Raw genomic sequence first — 20718 nt, 5'->3', positions numbered from 1 at the left:
TAAAAACCCAGACCCTGTTCCAGAAGTGGAACTGGTACAATTACCCCTGAAAGCTCTAGTTCTGAAACACATTTCAGAAAGGCCTGAGCTTTCACAGGATTTGTTGGGACATGAGAGAAAAAAAAAAAATCTTCTCACAGGAGGTCTTATTCTTAAACCTATTCGATAGCCCTGAGAGACAATATTCTGAATGGAACCTGCCCAAACATCTTGAAATAACTTCAATCTGCCCCTACCGGCAGAACTGGATTGAGGGCCGCTCCTTCATGCAGTCTTGGGGGCTGGCTTTGGTTTCTTATAAGGCTTGGATTTATTCCAGCTCAAGGATGGCTTCCAATTGGAGCCAGGGTCCTTAGGGGAAGGAGTGGTTTTCTGTTCTCTATTCTGACGAAAGGAACAAAACTGATTAGAAGCTTTAGATTTACCCTTAGAATTTTTATCCTGAGGCAAAAAAACTACCTTCCCCCCAGTAATAGTGGAAATAGAATCCAACTGGGAAGCAAACAAATTATTACCCTGGAATGATAGAGATAGTAACCTATATTTAGATACCATGTCAGCATTCCATGATTTGAGCCATAAAAGCTCTTCTAGCCAAAATAGCCAAATAGATAGATAGATTTAACATTAAGCTTGATGATATCAAAAATAGCATCACAGATAAAATGATTAGCATGTTGAAGCAAATGAACAATGCTATGCAAATCAGAGCATTTTCCCATTGTGCTAAGCTATCCAACCAAAAAGTTGATGCAGCCGCAACATCAGCCATAGAAATGGCAGGTCTGAGAATATAGCCAGAATGCAAATAAGCTTTCCTTAGATAAGATTCAATCTTCCTATCTAAAGGATCCTTAAGAGGTACCATCTTCCATAGGAATAGGAGTACGTTTAGCAAGAGTGGAAATAGCCCCATCAACCTTAGGGACTTTTTCCCTAAACTCTAATTTAGCCACTGGCAAAGGATACAACTTTTTAAACTTTGAAGAAGGAACAAAAGAAGTACCAGGCTTAGACCATTCCTTAGCAATCCCATCAGAAATAACATCAAGAACAGGAAAAAATCTCAGGAGTAGTCACAGGAGGTTTATAGCAGAATTTAAACGTTTACTGGATTTATTATCAAGAGGACCAGACGCCTCAATATCCAAAGTTATCAACACTTCTTTTAACAAAGAAAAAATATGCTCAATATTAAAAAGATAAGATGATTTATCAGTATCAAAATGTCTGAAGTAGGATCTTCTGAGTCAGAGAGATCTGTGGGAACAGAGGAAAAAAGAGGCGCCTTATGGGACAGTATCGTGGTGTCGCTAGGATGCAGGATAGAGCGAACAGCACACACAGATCGCAGGATACTCACAAGTGAAATGGCATAAACGTATGCCAAACTAGACAGGACGGAACCTCAGTCGTCCGCCAAACGGTCCAATAGGAAGAGGGCTCTAGCGCTCCAATGGTCCAATCCGCAACGGCGGGGAAACATAAACGTCAGGGACCCACAGCGTCTGTGGGAGGATTAATTGCTCAGAGTCCTTGGTGTAAGTGGCAGGATCCCGCACCAAACATAGGATCGGAATGATGGTAGACAAAAGAGTGGGGGTATCATAAAAGAAAATTTATTTATAAAAATTAATTTAAAAACTGTTTAAAATACTAATAATACGTGGAAACAACAACGCGTTTCTCGACCTTCCGGTCGTTTCATCAGGCTGATATTCACTTTGAAAACCCCGCTCTATTAAACATAATGATCATCCAATCATAGACCAGTCTATTGTCCACACCCACCGTACAACCAATCATAAGTTGTGATTGGTATCTATAGTAACAGTTGCACCTGCTCTGTAATCAGAGATGGAGAGTGTAAAGACAAAAAAAGCCCGATCAGTGTACACAAATAACCACAAAATGGGTACAATGTCAGAATATAGTAAATTCATATGTAGTTCAAATCACAATATCAGATGGTACGGAACATTAACAATTATCACTAACGTAAAAAATTGTTTACATGAAAGAATGAAACAGAATTGTATCTGTATTTCTCATGTGTGATAATTACGATAACAAAGGGAATTTTTTAAAAATATGATATAAACCACCAGACATACAGATGCAGTATTGTTGCACCATCTGTAAGCTAATGATGATCACAATAAATTCTCATACATATGGCATGATTAGATTGGTATCCATGGGCATGTTGGTAATGTGATAGCATATTTAAAGGGACCATGTTTTCTGGTGAATGGTAATGTGATAGCATACTTAAAGGGACCATGTGTTCTGATAAATGGATATAATAAATTGGTATCTATATATGTTGATGGTGTAATGTATTCTGACAGATAGATTTGATAGATTGGTATCCATAGGTATGTTCTTTTTTTATTGGTATCTTTATTTGAAATGCTAGAATGTAAGTTTAAATGCCGGCCCATTTTTGGTGAACAACCTAGGTTGTCCTTGCTGATTGGTGGATAAATTCATCCACCAATCAAAAACTGCTGCCCAGAGTGCTGAACCAAGAAAACAAGCTTAGATGCCTTTTTCATATAAAGATAGCAAAAGAACAAAAATATTGATAATAGGAGTAAATTAGAAAGTTGCTTAAAATTGCATGCTCTATCTGAATCACAAAAGAAAAAAAAATTGGGTTCAGTGCCCCTTTAAACAAAAATATCTTATTTCCACATATAGCAGTTTCAGGAATGGGGAAAAATGCAAATGCTAAAATTGGCAAATAGCATAGCCCTCTGAGCATAAAGAAGGCAAGGAGCATATAGGAAGTGGGGTAAAATAAAAGTACATTTTTTTTGGTATGACGCACAACGCAAAAGAAAGTTGAGACATTTTTTGGCGCCAAAAAAAAATCCAGAAATCATTACCACATTTTTCACGCCAAACAACCTAGCGTCAACTAAGATGCAGGAAATGACGAACTTGCATCATTACACACACATATTTGTGCCAAAAAAATTCTTGCAACAAAAATGACGCAATAAATAACAGCAGTTTGCGCCCTCGTGAAAAGACAAGTCAAATTAAAAAAAAAAAAAAAAAAAGACTATACCCCAGGTAAGACAAACTTCCTAAATCACGATTCCATAACGAAACTGCCAGACTGCAAAGGGAAATACACATAGACCTGACTCATGGCAAATATAAGTAAAATACATATATTTAAAACTTTATATTAATACATAAAGCCCCAAACCATAGCTGAGAGTGTCTTAAATAATGATGCATACTTACTGAAAGACACCCATCCACATATAGCAGATAGCCAAACCAGTACTGAAAGCTATCAGCAGAGGTAATGGTATATAAGAGTATATCGTCAATCTGAAAAGGGAGGTAGGAGATGAATCTCTACGAGCGATAACAGAGAACCCTTGAAAAGATTTCCCGTGAGGGAAACCATAAAATCAAACAGGTGATACTCTCTTCACATCCCTCTGACAAACTCTGTACTTTGAGATGGATTGGGCTTCAGAATGCTTAGAAGTGCTTATCACAGAAGAAATCATAAAAATCAAGCACAAACTTACTTCACCACCTCCATAGGAGGCAAAGTTTGTAAAACTGAATTGTGGGTGTGGTGAGGGGTGTATTTATGGGCATTTTGAGGTTTGGGAAACTTGTCCCTCCTGGTAGGATGCACATACATGAAAGAAAACATAATTTATGTAAGAACTTACCTGATAAATTCATTTCTTTCATATTAACAAGAGTCCATGAGCTAGTGACGTATGGGATATACATTCCTACCAGGAGGGGCAAAGTTTCCCAAACCTTAAAATGCCTATAAATACACCCCTCACCACACCCACAAATCAGTTTAACGAATAGCCAAGAAGTGGGGTGATAAGAAAAAAAGTGCGAAGCATATAAAATAAGGAATTGGAATAATTGTGCTTTATACAAAAAAATCATAACCACCACAAAAAAGGGTGGGCCTCATGGACTCTTGTTAATATGAAAGAAATGAATTTATCAGGTAAGTTCTTACATAAATTATGTTTTCTTTCATGTAATTAACAAGAGTCCATGAGCTAGTGACGTATGGGATAATGACTACCCAAGATGTGGATCTTTCCACACAAGAGTCACTAGAGAGGGAGGGATAAAATAAAGACAGCCAATTCCTGCTGAAAATAATCCACACCCAAAATAAAGTTTAACAAAAAACATAAGCAGAAGATTCAAACTGAAACCGCTGCCTGAAGAACTTTTCTACCAAAAACTGCTTCAGAAGAAGAAAATACATCAAAATGGTAGAATTTAGTAAAAGTATGCAAAGAGGACCAAGTTGCTGCTTTGCAGATCTGGTCAACCGAAGCTTCATTCCTAAACGCCCAGGAAGTAGAAACTGATCTAGTAGAATGAGCTGTAATTCTTTGAGGCGGAATTTTACCCGACTCAACATAGGCAAGATGAATTAAAGATTTCAACCAAGATGCCAAAGAAATGGCAGAAGCTTTCTGGCCTTTCCTAGAACCGGAAAAGATAACAAATAGACTAGAAGTCTTACGGAAAGATTTCGTAGCTTCAACATAATATTTCAAAGCTCTAACAACATCCAAAGAATGCAATGATTTCTCCTTAGAATTCTTAGGATTAGGACATAATGAAGGAACCACAATTTCTCTACTAATGTTGTTGGAATTCACAACTTTAGGTAAAAATTCAAAAGAAGTTCGCAACACCGCCTTATCCTGATGAAAAATCAGAAAAGGAGACTCACACGAAAGAGCAGATAATTCAGAAACTCTTCTAGCAGAAGAGATGGCCAAAAGGAACAAAACTTTCCAAGAAAGTAATTTAATGTCCAATGAATGCATAGGTTCAAACGGAGGAGCTTGAAGAGCTCCCAAAACCAAATTCAAACTCCATGGAGGAGAAATTGACTTAATGACAGGTTTTATATGAACCAAAGCTTGTACAAAACAATGAATATCAGGAAGAATAGCAATCTTTCTGTGAAAAAGAACAGAAAGAGCGGAGATTTGTCCTTTCAAAGAACTCGCGGACAAACCCTTATCTAAACCATCCTGAAGAAACTGTAAAATTCTCGGTATTCTAAAAGAATGCCAAGAAAAATGATGAGAAAGACACCAAGAAATATAAGTCTTCCAGACTCTATAATATATCTCTCGAGATACAGATTTACGAGCCTGTAACATAGTATTAATCACGGAGTCAGAGAAACCTCTATGACCAAGAATCAAGCGTTCAATCTCCATACCTTTAAATTTAAGGATTTCAGATCCGGATGGAAAAAAGGACCTTGAGACAGAAGGTCTGGTCTTAACGGAAGAGTCCATGGTTGGCAAGATGCCATCCGGACAAGATCCGCATACCAAAACCTGTGAGGCCATGCCGGAGCTATTAGCAGAACAAACGAGCATTCCCTCAGAATCTTGGAGATTACTCTTGGAAGAAGAACTAGAGGCGGAAAGATATAGGCAGGATGATACTTCCAAGGAAGTGATAATGCATCCACTGCCTCCGCCTGAGGATCCCGGGATCTGGACAGATACCTGGGAAGTTTCTTGTTTAGATGAGAGGCCATCAGACCTATCTCTGGGAGCCCCCACATTTGAACAATCTGAAGAAATACCTCTGGGTGAAGAGACCATTCGCCCGGATGCAACGTTTGGCGACTGAGATAATCCGCTTCCCAATTGTCTACACCTGGGATATGAACCGCAGAGATTAGACAGGAGCTGGATTCCGCCCAAACCAAAATTCGAGATACTTCTTTCATAGCCAGAGGACTGCGAGTCCCTCCTTGATGATTGATGTATGCCACAGTTGTGACATTGTCTGTCTGAAAACAAATGAACGATTCTCTCTTCAGAAGAGGCCAAAACTGAAGAGCTCTGAAAACTGCACGGAGTTCCAAGATATTGATCGGTAATCTCACCTCCTGAGATTCCCAAACTCCTTGTGCCGTCAGAGATCCCCACACAGCTCCCCAACCTGTGAGACTTGCATCTGTTGAAATTACAGTCCAGGTCGGAAGAACAAAAGAAGCCCCCTGAATTAAACGATGGTGATCTGTCCACCACGTTAGAGAGTGCCGAACAATCGGTTTTAAAGATATTAATTGATATATCTTCGTGTAATCCCTGCACCATTGGTTCAGCATACAGAGCTGAAGAGGTCGCATGTGAAAACGAGCAAAGGGGATCGCGTCCGATGCAGCAGTCATAAGACCTAGAATTTCCATGCATAAGGCTACCGAAGGGAATGATTGAGACTGAAGGTTTCGACAGGCTGTAATCAATTTTAGACGTCTCTTGTCTGTTAAAGACAAAGTCATGGACACTGAATCTATCTGGAAACCCAGAAAGGTTACCCTTGTTTGAGGAATCAAAGAACTTTTTGGTAAATTGATCCTCCAACCATGATCTTGAAGAAACAACACAAGTCGATTCGTATGAGACTCTGCTAAATGTAAAGACGGAGCAAGTACCAAGATATCGTCCAAATAAGGAAATACCACAATACCCTGTTCTCTGATTACAGACAGAAGGGCACCGAGAATCTTTGTGAAAATTCTTGGAGCTGTAGCAAGGCCAAACGGTAGAGCCACAAATTGGTAATGCTTGTCTAGAAAAGAGAATCTCAGGAACTGATAATGATCTGGATGAATCGGAATATGCAGATATGCATCCTGTAAATCTATTGTGGACATATAATTCCCTTACTGAACAAAAGGCAATATAGTCCTTACAGTTACCATCTTGAACGTTGGTATCCTTACATAACGATTCAATAATTTTAGATCCAGAACTGGTCTGAAGGAATTTTCCTTCTTTGGTACAATGAAGAGATTTGAATAAAACCCCATCCCCTGTTCCGGAACTGGAACTGGCATAATTACTCCAGCCAACTCTAGATCTGAAACACAATTCAGAAATGCTTGAGCTTTCACTGGATTTACTGGGACATGGGAAAGAAAAAAATCTCTTTGCAGGAGGTCTCATCTTGAAACCAATTCTGTACCCTTCTGAAACAATGTTCTGAATCCAAAGATTGTGAACAGAACTGATCCAAATTTCTTTGAAAAAACGTAACCTGCCCCCTACCAGCTGAACTGGAATGAGGGCCGTACCTTCATGTGAACTTAGAAGCAGGCTTTGCCTTTCTAGCAGGCTTGGATTTATTCCAGACTGGAGATGGTTTCCAAACTGAAACTGCTCCTGAGGACGAAGGATCAGGCTTTTGTTCTTTGTTGAAACGAAAGGAACGAAAACGATTGTTAGCCCTGTTTTTACCTTTAGACTTTTTATCCTGTGGTAAAAAAGTTCCTTTCCCACCAGTAACAGTTGAAATAATAGAATCCAACTGAGAACCAAATAATTTGTTTCCCTGGAAAGAAATGGAAAGTAGAGTTGATTTAGAAGCCATATCAGCATTCCAAGTCTTAAGCCATAAAGCTCTTCTGGCTAAGATAGCCAGAGACATAAATCTAACATCAACTCTAATAATATCAAAAATGGCATCACAGATGAAATTATTAGCATGCTGGAGAAGAATAATAATATCATGAGAATCACGATTTGTTACTTGTTGCGCTAGAGTTTCCAACCAAAAAGTTGAAGCTGCAGCAACATCAGCCAATGATATAGCAGGTCTAAGAAGATTACCTGAACATAGATAAGCTTTTCTTAGAAAAGATTCAATTTTTCTATCTAAAGGATCCTTAAACGAGGTACCATCTGATGTAGGAATGGTAGTACGTTTAGCAAGGGTAGAAATAGCCCCATCAACTTTAGGGATTTTGTCCCAAAATTCTAATGTCAGGCGGAACAGGATATAATTGCTTAAAACGTTTAGAAGGAGTAAATGAATTACCCAATCTATCCCATTCCTTAGCAATTACTGCAGAAATAGCATTAGGAACAGGAAAGACTTCTGGAATAACCGCAGGAGCTTTAAAAACCTTATCCAAACGTATAGAATTAGTATCAAGAGGACTAGAATCCTCTATTTCTAAAGCAATTAGTACTTCTTTAAGTAAAGAGCGAATAAATATGAAGATTTATCAGCATCAATCTCTGAGACAGAATCCTCTGAACCAGAAAAGTCCAAAGAATCAGAATGATGGTGTTCATTTAAAAATTCATCTGTAGAGAGAGAAGATTTAAAAGACTTTTTACGTTTACTAGAAGGAGAAATAACAGACAAAGCCTTCTTTATGGATTCAGAAACAAAATCTCTTATGTTATCAGGAACATTCTGCACCTTAGATGTTGAGGGAACTGCAACAGGCAATGGTACATCACTAAAGGAAATATTATCTGCATTAACAAGTTTGTCATGACATTTAATACAAACAACAGCTGGAGGAATAGCTACCAAAAGTTTACAGCAGATACACTTAGCTTTGGTAGATCCAGCAGGCAGAGGTTTTCCTGTAGTATCTTCTGGCTCAGATGCAACGTGAGACATCTTGCAATATGTAAGAGAAAAAACAACATATAAAGCAAAATAGATCAAATTCCTTATAAGACAGTTTCAGGAATGGGAAAAAAATGCCAAACATCAAGCTTCTAGCAACCAGAAGCAAATGAAAAATGAGACTGAAATAATGTGGAGACAAAAAACGACGCCCATATTTTTTGGCGCCAAATAAGACGCCCACATTATTTGGCGCCTAAATGCTTTTGGCGCCAAAAATGACGCCACATCCGGAACGCCGACATTTTTGGCGCAAAATAACGTCAAAAAAATGACGCAACTTCCGGCGACACGTATGACGCCGGAAACGAAATGAATTTTTGCGCCAAAAAAGTCCGCGCCAAGAATGACGCAATAAAATGAAGCATTTTCAGCCCCCGCGAGCCTAACAGCCCACAGGGAAAAAGTCAAATTTTTGAGGTAAGAAAAATATGATAATTAAAGCATAATCCCAAATATGAAACTGACTGTCTGGAAATAAGGAAAGTTGAACATTCTGAGTCAAGGCAAATAAATGTTTGAATACATATATTTAGAACTTTATAAATAAAGTGCCCAACCATAGCTTAGAGTGTCACAGAAAATAAGACTTACTTACCCCAGGACACTCATCTACATGTTTGTAGAAAGCCAAACCAGTACTGAAACGAGAATCAGTAGAGGAAATGGTAAATATAAGAGTATATCGTCGATCTGAAAAGGGAGGTAAGAGATGAATCTCTACGACCGATAACAGAGAACCTTATGAAATAGACCCCGTAGAAGGAGATCACTGCATTCAATAGGCAATACTCTCCTCACATCCCTCTGACATTCACTGCACGCTGAGAGGAAAACCGGGCTCCAACTTGCTGCGGAGCGCATATCAACGTAGAATCTAGCACAAACTTACTTCACCACCTCCCTTGGAGGCAAAGTTTGTAAAACTGATTTGTGGGTGTGGTGAGGGGTGTATTTATAGGCATTTTAAGGTTTGGGAAACTTTGCCCCTCCTGGTAGGAATGTATATCCCATACGTCACTAGCTCATGGACTCTTGTTAATTACATGAAAGAAATATCTATTTAGCCAATCACAAGAGACAAATGTGTGCAGGCACCAATTAGCAGCAGCTCCCACTAGTGTAGGATATGTGCGTATTCATTTTTTTAACAAGGGACACTAAGAGAACGAAGCACATTTGAAAATAGGAGTGAATTTAAAAAAGTGTCTTAAAAATTACATGCGTTATCTGAATCATGGAAGTTTAATTTTGACTTTCTTATCCCTTTAATATAACCATCTTGGTTATACAAAACTGGAGAATATGTAATAAGGGATTATCTAATCTTTTTTAAATCGCAACCACAAAGCAGTAAAAATAGCTTGGGAAAGCATGGTCCCTACAATCCTTCCCTCCTGTAGGGCAAAAAAAAAAAAAAAGTTGTCTTGGTCAATTAAGCAAAAGAAGAAAATTGGAAAGTTGTTTAAAATTGCATGCTCTGACTTAAAGTTTAATGTTGACTTTACTGTCCCTTTAATATCATAGCCTTGCTTACCAGATCGCACAAGACATTTCCTTTTTTATTAGATTAAATAATCACTAAATACAATAGAACTGGAAAAAAAAAAAGGCATTCCAATAGCACTGACAGTCATAAGCCAATTACAAAATACATATTCATAGATACTGTGCACTTTTTCATATGCACACAGTAGGAGCCACAGAAAGTATGCATATAAAAAGGTTGTGCACGTTTTGATAATAGAAATATATTGCAATTTTTTTCTAAAACTAAGCGCTTTATTTAAATCATGAAACTTTAAATTTTGACTTTAGTGGCCCTCTAAAGAGATGGTAAACTCTTTCTATATAAAAACAGATCCAGAATGTTAGTGATATTTTAGATGAAGTTTAATCCATTATTTGTAAGGAAGATGCGCTATAACTTGCTTTTTAATATAAATATGAAATTGAATTATCCTGCGCTCCGCTGCCCATTTCCTAGTCATTTTTTTTGTGAGCCAACGGTTTGATTTGTTCTCCAATCAGCGCTCTAGCTACAACAAAAGTGCCATGTGGGGAGAGTGCTGATTGGAGAACAATTCAAACTGTTAGCTCACAGAAACATTGACTTTTGAAGTGGGTGGCAGAGAACGGGGAATTTGAATTTCATATCTACATTAAAAAGTTATAGCACAACTTCATTGCAACGGATGAATTAAACTCCATCTAAAATATCACTAACATTCCGGATCTGTTTTTATAAAGGGGAGAGTTTACCATCACTAAGTTGGATGTTGTTATGGTGCTTGTAATGAAAACACCCAAATTTACCCCAATATGTATTTTAGGATTTTCCGGGGTTTTTTTTACTTCTGACCACCTGTTTTTATTCCCTTCTTTAAAGGAATCCATTACTGGAGCATTTTGAAAATACACTGTTTGAAAATGTATTTTACTTGTGCTATAGGAGATACGTACATATAGCTAAACACATATACATTCTCTCTCACACATTCACATTTCTCAGAACCTATAGAGACCTCGGATGTCCACAAAGATCAGTCATAGTCTTTCCTCAGAAATGGCCAATATAGTTCAGGCTCAAATGTAAACCAATAACAGAATATTGCTGGTATCACTCAAGTGTCACAATCTCTCTAAATAGGATGTTGCTATGGGCATTTCTAGCAGAAGCATTCAGTAACTATTACCCGTTGTTCCTGCAGTCATCAATCCATTCTTTCATGATAGCATGGTAAGTGTCCAGATCCATAGATATGTCTCTCCTCTCAGGGTCCAGCATATTGCAGAGCTCATCCAGACCACTATCCTCTGACCCTCTGCTTGTTGTGTGTCGTAAGTAATCCACAATCTTAGATACAGCTACTTTACCTGTATGGTAAGTGGGGGGGGGGGGGGATAAATAATCTGACATATGACGTTGCACCATCACCAGCTACCTATGTGCACATCACACACTTATAGGTGGTGTTAGGGGACCCTATCTGCCTAGTGGAAGATTAACCAAAAACAAAAAAAAACAACAACTTATGGGACAAACCAAAATATTTCTTCATGATTCAGAGCATGCAATTTTTAACAAGCTCACAGTAGTGCATTGCTGCTAAAGAGCCTGCTCTTTGTCAAATTTGCTTAATTCTCTTGGCATCCTTTGTCAATTGAACTAAACTGGGAAGTTGTTAAAAATGTTATGTGCTGTCTGAATCATGAAAGGAAAGTTTTGTATATTTCATGTCCCTGTAATATTTCCAGGTTACAAATAAACTAAGACTTCCTGATAACGGAGCTACCATAAGCATAACTTACATTTAATAAAACTTATAGAGCTGTCTTGCCTTGATATGTGTCTAATTATGACTCGTGCACACAAGGTCCGGTTATAAGACAGCAACAAAGAACCTGTAGACCCACCTCTGTGATGTATGTCACATGCATGAAAGATGCTGTCCAGAAGGTCCTCCTCGCAGATCAAGCTCACCTCAGACGTAGGCTCAAATTTGTTTTCTACCATACGCCTGAAACCTAAAACAAAGTTGCTGTTTTCCCTTTTTTAATGGTACAGTAATACTATATGTACAGTTTACAACTTACTTATTGCAGACAAGAAGAGTATAAACAAGCAGAGTAATTTCTCTTATGCTGCTATAATAATAGGAGAATAAAATCAATGAGATTTACTGGAGAAATAGGACTGATGGAATAAACTCAGTAATATTTTATCATATTATTAGCAGATCAGGATCATAAACCAGAGCACCACCACTGCCGGTTAAGACATCTGGCTATTTGTCATGGTTGTTAGTAAGTTCTAGTGACATATTCCAGTGAATTCTCAACAGCAGTGCCAGCTCAAGAAATTGTGCTGCCTGGGTCCGAGAATGCAATGATGCCCCCCCCCTCCCCAGTAGTAACATTACTGATGAGCATATCAACCTACTAGTCTGAGCGCTAACTTTCCTAAGCCTGCCTACCTGCATGCAACCAATGCTTATGTGCAATACATGGGAAGGTAGTTAGGGAATAGATGCCCCTGACCGGTTCTGTGTCTTGTACATGAGGTTATGCTGCTGGGAGCCTGTGACTTCCTCCACAGAGACAGAGGACAGAAGTGGTCTAGATCTGACAGTGATCAACTCTCTTATTGAAGTGCTGCAGTATTTTATATTAAATACAATTTCATAAACCTGGTTTGTCCAACAACCATGGTACATTTCTGAAGTTGTCGAAGGTCAAATCAGGATACACTAGTGGTCTCTAGAGGTCCTGCCCAGGAACATTCACAAACTGCTTGGAGTGCATAAACACCTAAGCTATTAACGGCCTTTATTCCTTGAGGGCTGACGTTTTACTAGGACCCACGCTATCATCATTCTGTGAAAACTGATAATGTTGTCTTTACTATCAGAAGTGGCGTTCGATACTGGAACACCAATTTACAAGTTACGGTGTAAGTAACTAAAGAAACCATATCCGACTAATTATTGCCACCTGTAATGAGCTTCTCAGGGGTTTTTTGCTTCCATAATTACTTTTCCATTATTGATCCCAACTAACATCAATCACTTGGGACTAAAATTTATTTTTCAATATTCATTTTGTATTGTATATGTTGTGTCTGTGACCACCACTTCGTATCAGCGCGCTTTTTTAAAAATGTTTTACAAGTGACTTATTAAATTGTATTTAATATAAGATACTGCACTTAACATCTGAATTATTGTTTTAGCAGGTTTTAGTAGGGCTGTCATTGAAATTCCCCCTACAGACCAGCGCTCTGTAACTGTGTATTTATTTTCATGGTCTATTTTCATTTATCTGAGTCAATCGGTTTAAGAGCTACAGTACTTAGAATTGCACAAATACCCTTGTGTTGCATTGAAGTCCTGCCTCTTGTCAAGTGCTGCCTGAGTCCATTGTGCCCACTTGGTCCAATGGCTGAGCTGGCCCTGCTCAACTGAGTACTTATACAGAAGAACCAAGCATAACCAACGTGCACAGCAGGAAATCATGTGACTTCCGACACCAGATACATGAAGATATAGGTATCGTATTTACACATTTCTCTCATGCATATGACAGAGCACTATTTAAACAAAGCTAGAATGTCCCTTTATACACATGCATCTCATACTTGCCAGATTTTACCAGGACAATTCCAGCTTTGGGCCTCCTTTCTTGTGGTAAAATTGTGTGAAACATAAGCTTGTCACGGATGTCAGACCGTAGGAATCAGACATAAGGTCATTGTAAGTATGTATAATGTGCCATTTGTGTCTCCTGCACTTTAAATTAGAACAGCAGAGTAATGAGCTATAACTAAATTTGACAAACTGGAAATTGTGAATCTCCTGCAGCTTAAACGTTAGATCAGATTAACAAATATTTTATGACAAGGGGGCTCCTATCTTGCTTTACTTTCTAAACTCCAGCAGTAATACAAGTACAGAAAAAGCAACATAGTATAACACTCAGTACAACCAATCAGAACATCGTACACGGTAATAAAGCCAGGCTCTGGACAATCCTCTTCCTTTACTGCTCCAGCAGCAAAGTGATGTAAATTAGTCTCACGCATATTTGATATTTATCTTTATATACCGCTTTATATAAGACTCTTCTATAACTTTCTTTGCCCTACCACTCATTCATTGACAGTGGGTCTTTTCTATCCTCTACGATCTCTCTTATCGTTTTCAATACATCTTATATCTTGTCTTATTTCTCAATTCTCTTACCTATTTATAGATTGAACCTTTCATTTTAGGTTTTTCTTTGTATATATTGCATTTTTTATCATTGGTGGTTTAGTGGATCGGATATATCCTACCATGTTATTTGATATTTACTCCTCACAAGATCGCCGTCGGGTGCCTTTCTTACCACCTTGCGGTGCTCCAGCAGCCATCTTGGTAGAGGATCTCTGTCATTCTACCATACGCATGTGATGTCACACCATGTGACCACAGCCATTTTCCATTTAGTTTTCCACTATATCGCCAACGAAAAACGCTATTCTCTAGCAATAGTTTAGAAAACCCTTTGGCATTTATTTAACATCAAATGATATAAACGCTTTCAGTAGGATTTACTAACTTATCGAGTTGCTATTGAGAAATGAACAGAATGATTTAAGGGTCATATGTTTAAACAACTTACTTGGGAAATAAAAAGTATCCTTTATATTGAAATATATGTTAATACAGAAGTGCGAGTCATTTTACCGGCACTCTATAAACTCCGCAGCAGGCACGTCATTTTCCCTAACATAGAAAATATACAGATGATGTGTCTGATGACGACCAAACCCTATCGATATACAGTCGATTGTTAATACATCTGTATCCCAAGCAGTATCCTCTTCTCTTGCAGACATTTACTCAATGGCTAAAAATATCATCCAGGAGACCCTTGAGCCTCCGGTCCTGACACAAAATCCCTCTGAATCCTCAGAACCCTCCAAGAAAAGTACTGCAAAATATAAACATCAAGAGGACACCCTCCTAATTAAAAGAAATAAGGCTGCCATAACCCTACCCCTGGAGTAACAATAAGGGAAGAAAATGATGATACCTCTGAAACAAACAATCCTACATACTACCCTGAAGGGTATTTATCAGAGCATGAGTCAGAGGAAGAATGGCCAGAAGAGCCACCTGAAACTCCCATTCTCCAATATGAGAATAATGATTACCCTACCCAGGCCATTTAGGTCAACCCATGTTTGACCCTGACCAAATAAGACACCCACGGTCATCTGAATGGTCCCCTTCGCCACATATAGTGCAATTTTGCAATCATGGTTAAGAAAACCCCTTCCTAACCTCACCAGAAATAAATTAAGGGCAGAATGCCCACGACCTATCCTCCTGAACAGGGAATCTTCCACCCCTGAATTTGATTCCACTGACCCTATCAAATTTAACACAAAAATTCTACCAATTCTGCTTTGAGAACAATATATCTGTAGTGGCGAAATATCTTTTGGGACAATCCAACATCGTAGCGGACTAGTTTTCCAGATACAGGAGAGATGCCAGTGACTGGAAACTGAACAGTCAGACTTTTCTCAAAATTCTGGCTCTCCGAGGACCATTGTCCATAGACCTTTTCGCATCTCGCACCAACCATCAACTCCCAACATACTTCAGTTGGTTGCCAGACCCGGGACCTCTAGCCAACTATGCCTGTCTCCAGAATTGGCCTCCTCAAGGAGCCTATGCCTTCCCCCCATTCTCCATGATCTCCAGAGTCCTAACTATCATTCACAAACTCCAGATCTCAGTAGTGATCATCACTCCCCTCTGGCCAGCTCAAGCCTGGTTTCCAGCCCTGTTAGAACTCTCTTGTCATTACCCTCTCCTGATAACTCACTTTCCAGATCTCCTGAGGAACACGGGAGGAGATTATGACCCATTGGTTCTAGACGAGTCCCTTTATCTCCTAGCATGGACTGTTTCAGGGGTTCCTGGGACCCCTCAGGCCTTTCGAGCACAGCTCAGGGTCTCCTCCGAGATTCCTGGGCCCCAGGAATTTGTCAGTCCTACCAGGCCAGTCTGGATTCGTTGGTGCTTGGGATCCCTTTTCAGCACCTCCAGTAATTATAGCCCAATGTCCTCGTTCATCTTTATGAACAAGGAAAAGCATATTGCACGATCAATCTTTTTTGTTCGGCCCTATTGGCTGCTCATTTCCCTGTAAATGGATTACCTGTGGTAAGTATCACCTCATTTCTCGCCTTTTGAGGGGCATCCGCCTTAGGGTACCTCCTCAATCTAGATATAAATTTCTTTGGGAGGTGTCCAAACTTCTTTCCTTGTTTCAGTCATGGCCGGATAACCCTTTGTTATTCATGAAACAATTGTCAGCCGAATTAGCTACTCTTCTCTGTCTTCTCTCTTTTCGACGAGCTTTAGATGTTCAAGCCCTAGATGTAGAGGGGCCGTCTTTATAGCCTTCAGGTCTCCATTTCCATATTAATAGACGTACTAAAACTTTTTCGTCTTCCCTATCATACCCTTATCTAGATTCGGAACCTTTGTTATGTGTAGCCAGATGCCTTAAAGAATATGTAGATCAGGATCCGGCCCCTTACTGATCTCTTATGTCGAGCCCTTTCGCCCCCATCTCGGTTGCCAGATGTGTCCGCTGGGTCATGTCTCTTGCTCAAATTCCTTCCTCATTTGGTGCTCATTCAGTTTATCGGCAGCTTTGTGTGTTTTTGAAAAAGGATGCTCTCTGCAAGACCTCCTGGCTGCGGCAGACGGGTCTTCTGATACTATCTTTTGCAAATTTTATTTCAAACCCATTTCTCAGGCTGCTTTGTCCTTGTTAGATAATTAGCTTTAAAAAAGCAAAATAGGAGCCTCCTGTCTTGTCATAAAATGTGGATTATGATAGCCTTGGTGACTCTATATTCCCAATTTTATTAATGGCAGGAGGAGAGTATTTTGCTCCCGCCCCCCACTTGGGCAATTTTCTTCCCTCCCTATATATTAAAATGAATTTTAAAAAAATGCCTTTATACATTATCTGTTTTATTCTAGTGTTAATGTTCTGGTATCGAGATCAGAAAATTCTTCTTGGAAACATCAGTAAAGAAATAAGAAGAGGATTATCCAGAGCCTGGCTTAATTACCGTGTACTATGTTCTGATTGGTTGTACTGTTATATTATGTTGCTGTTTTCTGTACTTGTATTACTGCTGGAGTTTAGAAAGTAAAGCAAAATACTTACACCAAGGCTATCATAATCCACATTATTATAAATTTGTGCGAGTGGTCAGTGCACCTGTAACTTCCTTACATTATTGCTTTGCTCAAAACATCCCTGGAATCTGTCAAAAATGTTGAAAAACATGACATAACACTACATGCTAATAAAGATCATTACCTCCACTTTCACCCATCGATAACCTCTTAACCACAGGAGACTGAAGAGCAAAACGATCAGATTTCCTTTCTGTAAAATAAAAATTTGGAGTAGAAGGTACAGCTCTGTCATCGTGAGAGACACTCCTAAAGTCTATGCTAGGTAAAGCGGAATTGGGGAACTTAAATTGCAGGTCTGTAGGGTACACAACTGGTGTGGAACAGCTCTGGCTTTTGCAAGATGTTAAACTTTTCCGGCCCTTCTCTCTCTGAAACAAACTGACTGAGAATGTGGATTTTTCCATGGGGGATTCACACTCTGTCATTGGTTTCCGACAAGGAGAATGGCTTTGCAAACTTGGAAATAATATGTCATTACTGGGACTCGCAAAGCAAACTAAATCTTTTTCGCTGCTTTTTACAGTCCTGTTTTTCAGAGCCACCTCTAGGTTCTTTTTGGTGCTGGACTGAGGACTATCAAAGTTCCTGGACTGGAATTTGGGGATTTGCAACGTTGGATTGGAATCCTGATCACGCATCTGAATGGTCTTGATTTTACGGCAGATACTGTCCACTGGGTTATGACGCTTTGTGGCAGAGCCATTTTCACTCATCGTTTCCAAAAATGAATCAATTCTCTACAACAAAAAAATAGAAAGAATATAGTTTACATTAGATTTCCTCTTGGTTTCATGTAAACTTTGTGCTTTGTCCTATGTTTCCTACAGAAGCCAAAAGGCAAAATCTGTAACCCAGCTACTATATCTCAGCATGTGCAGGTTACAGAATTGGCTTTTGGCCCCTCTAGGCACCGTGAAACAAGCAACATCTTACATAAGAGCAAAATGTGTTTAAAGGGATAGGAAAGTCCAAATGACATGCTCTGAATCATGCAAGTTTAATTTTAAGACACTTTTAAATTAACTTCTATCGTCAAATGTGCTTCATTCTCTCTGTATTCCTTATTTAAAGATAATATGCAGATATCCTACACTAGTGTGAGCTAGTTGCTGGTTGGTTCCTGCATACATTTCTGGCGATTGGCTAACGAGATGTGTTAGCTGCCAGTAGTGCAATACTGTTCCTTCAGCAAAGGATAACAAGAGAATGAAGCTAATACAATAATAGAAGTCTATTTAAAAGTTGTTTAAAATTGTATGGTCTATCCAAATGATGAACAATTTGGGGTTTCTTGTCCCTTTAACATTCCTTTTAAGAACTGCTAACAGACAAGAGTTTCAGGATTTACTTCAATGGGAGCTTTTAAAGACATGAAAAACTCATTTTCCTTAGTTTAAAAAAGGGACACTGAACACAAAAAAATTCTGTCATGATTCAGATAGAGCATGCAATTTTAAGCAACTTTCTAATTTACTTCTATTATCAATTTTTCTTCATTTTCTTGTTATCTTTATTGGAAAAGCAAGAATGTAAGTTTAGAAGATGGCGCATTTTTGGTTCACAACCTGGGTTGTCCTTGCTGATTCGACAACAGCACCAATAAGCCAGTGCTGCCCAGGAACTGAACCATCAAATGGCTGGCTCCTTAGCCTAGATGCCTTCTTTTTCAAATAAAAATAGCAAGAGAACGAAGAAAAATTGATAATAGTAGTAAATTAGAAAGTTGCTTAAAATTGCTTGCTCTATCTAAATCATGAAAGAAAAAAAAATTGGGTTTAGTGTCCCTTTAAAGGAAAATACAATACACATTGGTTATTTATTGCTCCTGGTTTTGCGGTAAAATACTGCTGAGCTTGTTCCACAGCACCTACAGTTTACTGAAGCCCACAACATTTTACACACTTGTAATTACTTTTTTTTTTTTGCAGTGTCTTCCAATTGATTAAAAAGGACCAATAAATAGAGTCAAAATGCATAATAAGTGCATAATTAAAACACAAAAGTAATAACATTTACTCTGAATTTCAACTAAGCAGTATATTTTTTTTTCTGGCAAATATTTCCCCCCCCCCCCCATTTGCCAGCCCCCAGTATCATGTGACAGCAATCAGCCAATCAGACTAGTATACACTGAACTTGTGCACATGCTCAGTAAAAGCATATGAAAAGACTATGCAAAAATTTGAGAATGTAGATACATTGGAAAGTCTCTTAAAACCTCATTCTATCTGAATCATGAAAGTTAAAGCGACTGTAAAGTTGAATGACAAAGCCTAGTATTAAAAAAAAAAAAAAAAAAAAAATCTTAAAAACATGGGCACTTAACGTCATTAAACTTTACTTTTACGATTCTTTCTTAAAATACTTCCCTTTTTGTTACTGTAAACTTACCGCCGATACTCTGCCCGCATCTCCTTCAGTATTTAGCAGATCAATGACAATCCGGCTTCCTCCAATTATTGTGTGCCTCAAGAACTGGACGCAAGTCAAAAGGTAGCCGGATTCGTCATTGATCTGCTAAATACTGAAGGAGATGCGGGCAGAGTATTGGCAGTAAGTTTACAACAATAACAAAAAAGGTAAGTATTTTAAAACAGAAGCGTAAAAGTAAAGTTTAATGACGTTAAGTGCCCATGTTTTTAAGAATATTTTTAAATACTGGACTTTAAGTCATTCAACTTTAAAATCACTTTAAGCCGACTTTGTTTTCCTTTAAACATAAATCGGCAGAGTCTGAACAGTATTAGAACAGATTAGCACTTTGTTGCAATAGTTTGTAACCTTTTAACCCGTTCATGCACGGGATCTGCTTGAAACACAAAATCACGCGATCTTCGATGTGATGACAAGGTCAGTATTGGATCATGGAGGACTGCGTATGTTACTAGGCACACCTCCCACACCAATTATCCTTTTCCCTAAAGCAGTAGGCTGCAGGACACCGAACACAGGATGTTACTTGCTATCCTAAGAGCTTTAAGCGGTTAACTGTTGATCTGTTTTGGAGTTTTTTTAGATGCTGATCCAGTTCTAAGCCCTCATAGGACGTTTTTCAGTGAGAAACCCACGCATTTTTTTCCCAACAGATTCACGAGATACCATTTCATGACATGCGATAACTGTACAATAAAATGGGGGGGGGGGGATTTATAAATTTAATTACAATTTTAATAAACCTCTGACAAATGCAAATTAACTTATGCCAGGTGATCACGGTTATCAAATAATTAAAGTAAATTATTGTATAGTAAGAATTTTGTAAAAAAGCAATTTATATTACAATCTCAAAAGTGTTCATCGTCCCTTTAAAAAGGGACATCAAACACAAAAGTTTTTTCATGATTCAGATGGAGCACACAATTTAAACCAACTTTCCAATTTACTTCTATTGACAAGTTTGCTTCTTCTCGTGGTATCCTTTGTTGAAGGAACAACAGTACTGGGAGCTAGCTTAACGCATAGCGTGAGA

General features: G+C 38.6%; 1 protein-coding gene across 1 annotated transcript in view; it reads right to left on the bottom strand.

The window, feature by feature from the left end:
- The window catches only part of IRAG2 (inositol 1,4,5-triphosphate receptor associated 2), a 530761-nt gene extending 512799 nt beyond the window's left edge, over positions 1–17962 (bottom strand). The window contains exons 1-3 of the mRNA XM_053719704.1: positions 17371–17962; positions 11893–12003; positions 11172–11352 (exon numbers count right to left, since the gene is read on the bottom strand). Coding sequence (XP_053575679.1) covers positions 11172–11352; positions 11893–12003; positions 17371–17962 — 884 coding nt within the window. The remainder of the gene's footprint in view (positions 1–11171; positions 11353–11892; positions 12004–17370) is intronic.
- Between the last annotated feature and the right edge of the window lie 2756 nt (positions 17963–20718).

The sequence above is a fragment of the Bombina bombina genome, chromosome 6 (assembly GCF_027579735.1).
Source record: "Bombina bombina isolate aBomBom1 chromosome 6, aBomBom1.pri, whole genome shotgun sequence".
NCBI lineage: Eukaryota > Metazoa > Chordata > Amphibia > Anura > Bombinatoridae > Bombina > Bombina bombina.
Note: the sequence above shows the minus strand (reverse complement) of the source record. Positions and strands in the feature narration are given on the sequence as shown.